The sequence below is a fragment of the Engraulis encrasicolus genome, chromosome 20 (assembly GCF_034702125.1).
Source record: "Engraulis encrasicolus isolate BLACKSEA-1 chromosome 20, IST_EnEncr_1.0, whole genome shotgun sequence".
Lineage (NCBI taxonomy): Eukaryota > Metazoa > Chordata > Actinopteri > Clupeiformes > Engraulidae > Engraulis > Engraulis encrasicolus.
In genome coordinates, this window is record NC_085876.1 from 1,102,501 (window position 1) to 1,105,000 (window position 2,500).

At 48.1% G+C, this 2,500-nt stretch overlaps 1 protein-coding gene across 1 annotated transcript in view; it reads right to left on the reverse strand.

Moving 5' to 3' along the window:
* The window catches only part of adgrb2 (adhesion G protein-coupled receptor B2), a 253,236-nt gene that overhangs the window by 67,819 nt on the left and 182,917 nt on the right, over positions 1 to 2,500 (reverse strand). The window contains exon 21 of the mRNA XM_063186118.1: positions 1,339 to 1,489. Coding sequence (XP_063042188.1) covers positions 1,339 to 1,489 — 151 coding nt within the window. The remainder of the gene's footprint in view (positions 1 to 1,338; positions 1,490 to 2,500) is intronic.

Consider the following 2,500-nt stretch of genomic DNA (forward strand, 5'->3'; position numbering starts at 1 on the left):
TACAATCGAATGTGAATGCTCCAGGTGTGTGTGTGTGTGTGTGTGTGTGTGTGTGTGTGTGTGTGTGTGTGTGTGTGTGTGTGTGTGTGTGTGTGTGTGTGTGTGTGTGTGTGTGTGTGTGTGTGTGTGTGTGTGTGTGTGTGTGTGTGTGTGTATGTGTGTGTGTGTGTGTGTGTGTGCACGCGTGTAAGTGTGCGTGTGCATGTGCGTGTGCGTGTGCTTGTGCTTGTGCTGATGTAGAAGAGTAGCATAAGTGATTGCGCACATGTCTACGTGAGTGAGGGAGCCTGTAACAGTGTTATGTTTTAATTAGCCCATAAATTAGCCTTCATTGGTCTGCTGTGTGTGTGTGTGTGTGTGTGTGTGTGTGTGTGTGTGTGTGTGTGTGTGTGTGTGTGTGTGTGTGTGTGTGTGTGTGTGTGTGTGTGTGTGTGTGTGTGTGTGTGTGTGTGTGTGTGTGTGTGTGGTGGCTTCGGAGTCTGCTGTGTTATGATTGAGTTTGACTGTGTGTTTGTAATTCCATCCTTTAATTTCTCTACATCTGAGAGAGGTGTTGGCGGTGGTGGTGATGGTGTGTGTGTGTGCGTTTATAATGCTATTCTGGTAATGAAGGATACCCTGATTGATTTAGATAATTAGCACATAATTACCAACCTTGCATCCACAGCATGGCCAGACATGAGAGAACTTGGGTGTGTGTGTGTGTGTGTGTGTGTGTGTGTGTGTGTGTGTGTGTGTGTGTGTGTGTGTGTGTGTGTGTGTGTGTATGTGTGTGTGCGTGCCTGCCTGCGTGCATGCGTGCATGTGTGCGTGCATGTACTGTATGTGTGTGTGTATGTGTGCGTGCGTTTGTGTGCGCGTTTCTGTCGCGTATCCCATATGAGTCTGCTTCTCAGGTGTGTGTGTGTGTGTGTGTGTGTGTGTGTGTGTGTGTGTGTGTGTGTGTGTGTGTGTGCACGCGCGCGTGTGTGTGTGCGTGTGTGTGTGCACGCGCGCGTGTGTGTGTGCGTGTGTGTGTGTGCACGTGTTTCTATAGCGTACCCCATCCCAGGCAGAGGAATCTCTTGCGTATGAGCCGGCTCCTCAGATGTGTGTGTGTGTGTGTGCGTGCGTGCGTGCGTGCGTGCGTGCGTGCGTGCGTGCGTGTGTAATTCTATAGCGTACCCCATCCTAGACAGAGGAATCTCTTGCGTATGAGCCGGCTCCTCAGGTATGTGTGTGTGTGTATGTGTGTGTAATTCTATAGCGTACCCCATCCTAGACAGAGGAATCTCTTGCGTATGAGCCGGCTCTTCAGGTGTGTGTGTGTGTGTATGTGTGTGTAATTCTATAGCGTACCCCATCCTAGACAGAGGAATCTCTTGCGTATGAGCCGGCTCCTCAAGTTGCCCAGCACGGCCAGGTAGGACTGCCACGCCTCCGTCAGCACCCAGCAGAACGACGCCAAGAAGAAGAAGTGGAGGAACGCCGCCGTCACCGTACACAGACCCTATGGAGAGGTGGAGGAAGAGGGATGGAGAGAGAGAGAGAGAGAGAGAGAGAGACTTTCAGTTACTTATTTACTCGTTACGTGTATTGTTTTCAACATTTCACAATGACATGTTACAGGGAAATGAATAAAAAAAGATCAGAGAGAGAGAGAGAGAGAGAGAGAGAGAGAGAGAGAGAGAGAGAGAGAGAGAGAGAGAGAGAGAGAGAGAGGAGAGAGAGAGAGAAAAACTGACACAGACAGACAGACAGACAGACATAGACGGACACCAAGAGACACAGAGTGAGAGAGGAAAAGAAAGAGAGAGGAGGTTAGGCAGGAGGAGGGAAAGATAGAGGAAGCGAGAGAAAGAAAGAAGAAAGAGGAATAAAGGGGGGAAACAAAAGACAAAGACAAAGAAAGACAAAGACAATCATATCTGTTTTGAATAATATGTCATTTTGTTACATTATGAAACCACTTGAGGTAAAAAAAAAAAAAACGAAACAAAAAAAAGCCTGTACAGAAAACCTCTACAGAGACAGACACAGACACACACGCACACACATGCACTCGCGCACCCCCCCCCCCACACACACACACACTCACAGAAACACTGCACTGAAAGTACATCATTGCCATATTCTGCATCAGTATTGAGCTCTTCCTATTGCTTGTGCGTGCAATGCATGCATTCCATTGTGCGTGTGTGTGTGTGTGCTTATGTGCGTGTGTGTGTGTGTGTGTGTGTGTGTGTGTGTGTGTGTGTGTGTGTGTGTGTGTGTGTGTGTGTGTGTGTGTGTGTGTGTGTGTGTGTGTGTGTGTGTGTGTGTGTGTGTGTGTCACAGAGAGGAAAGTCATTATTTCTTGCCTTTTCATATCGATTCATGCAAATACGGCTGTCTGTGACACTGATGGATGACAGAGCCTTACTACAGGAGGAGGGGGAGTGGTGTGTGTGATACGGTGATATGACTTTTACTTTGGTTCATACTGTGATGTCTGTATTTCTCTGAGCATCTCTCAAACACC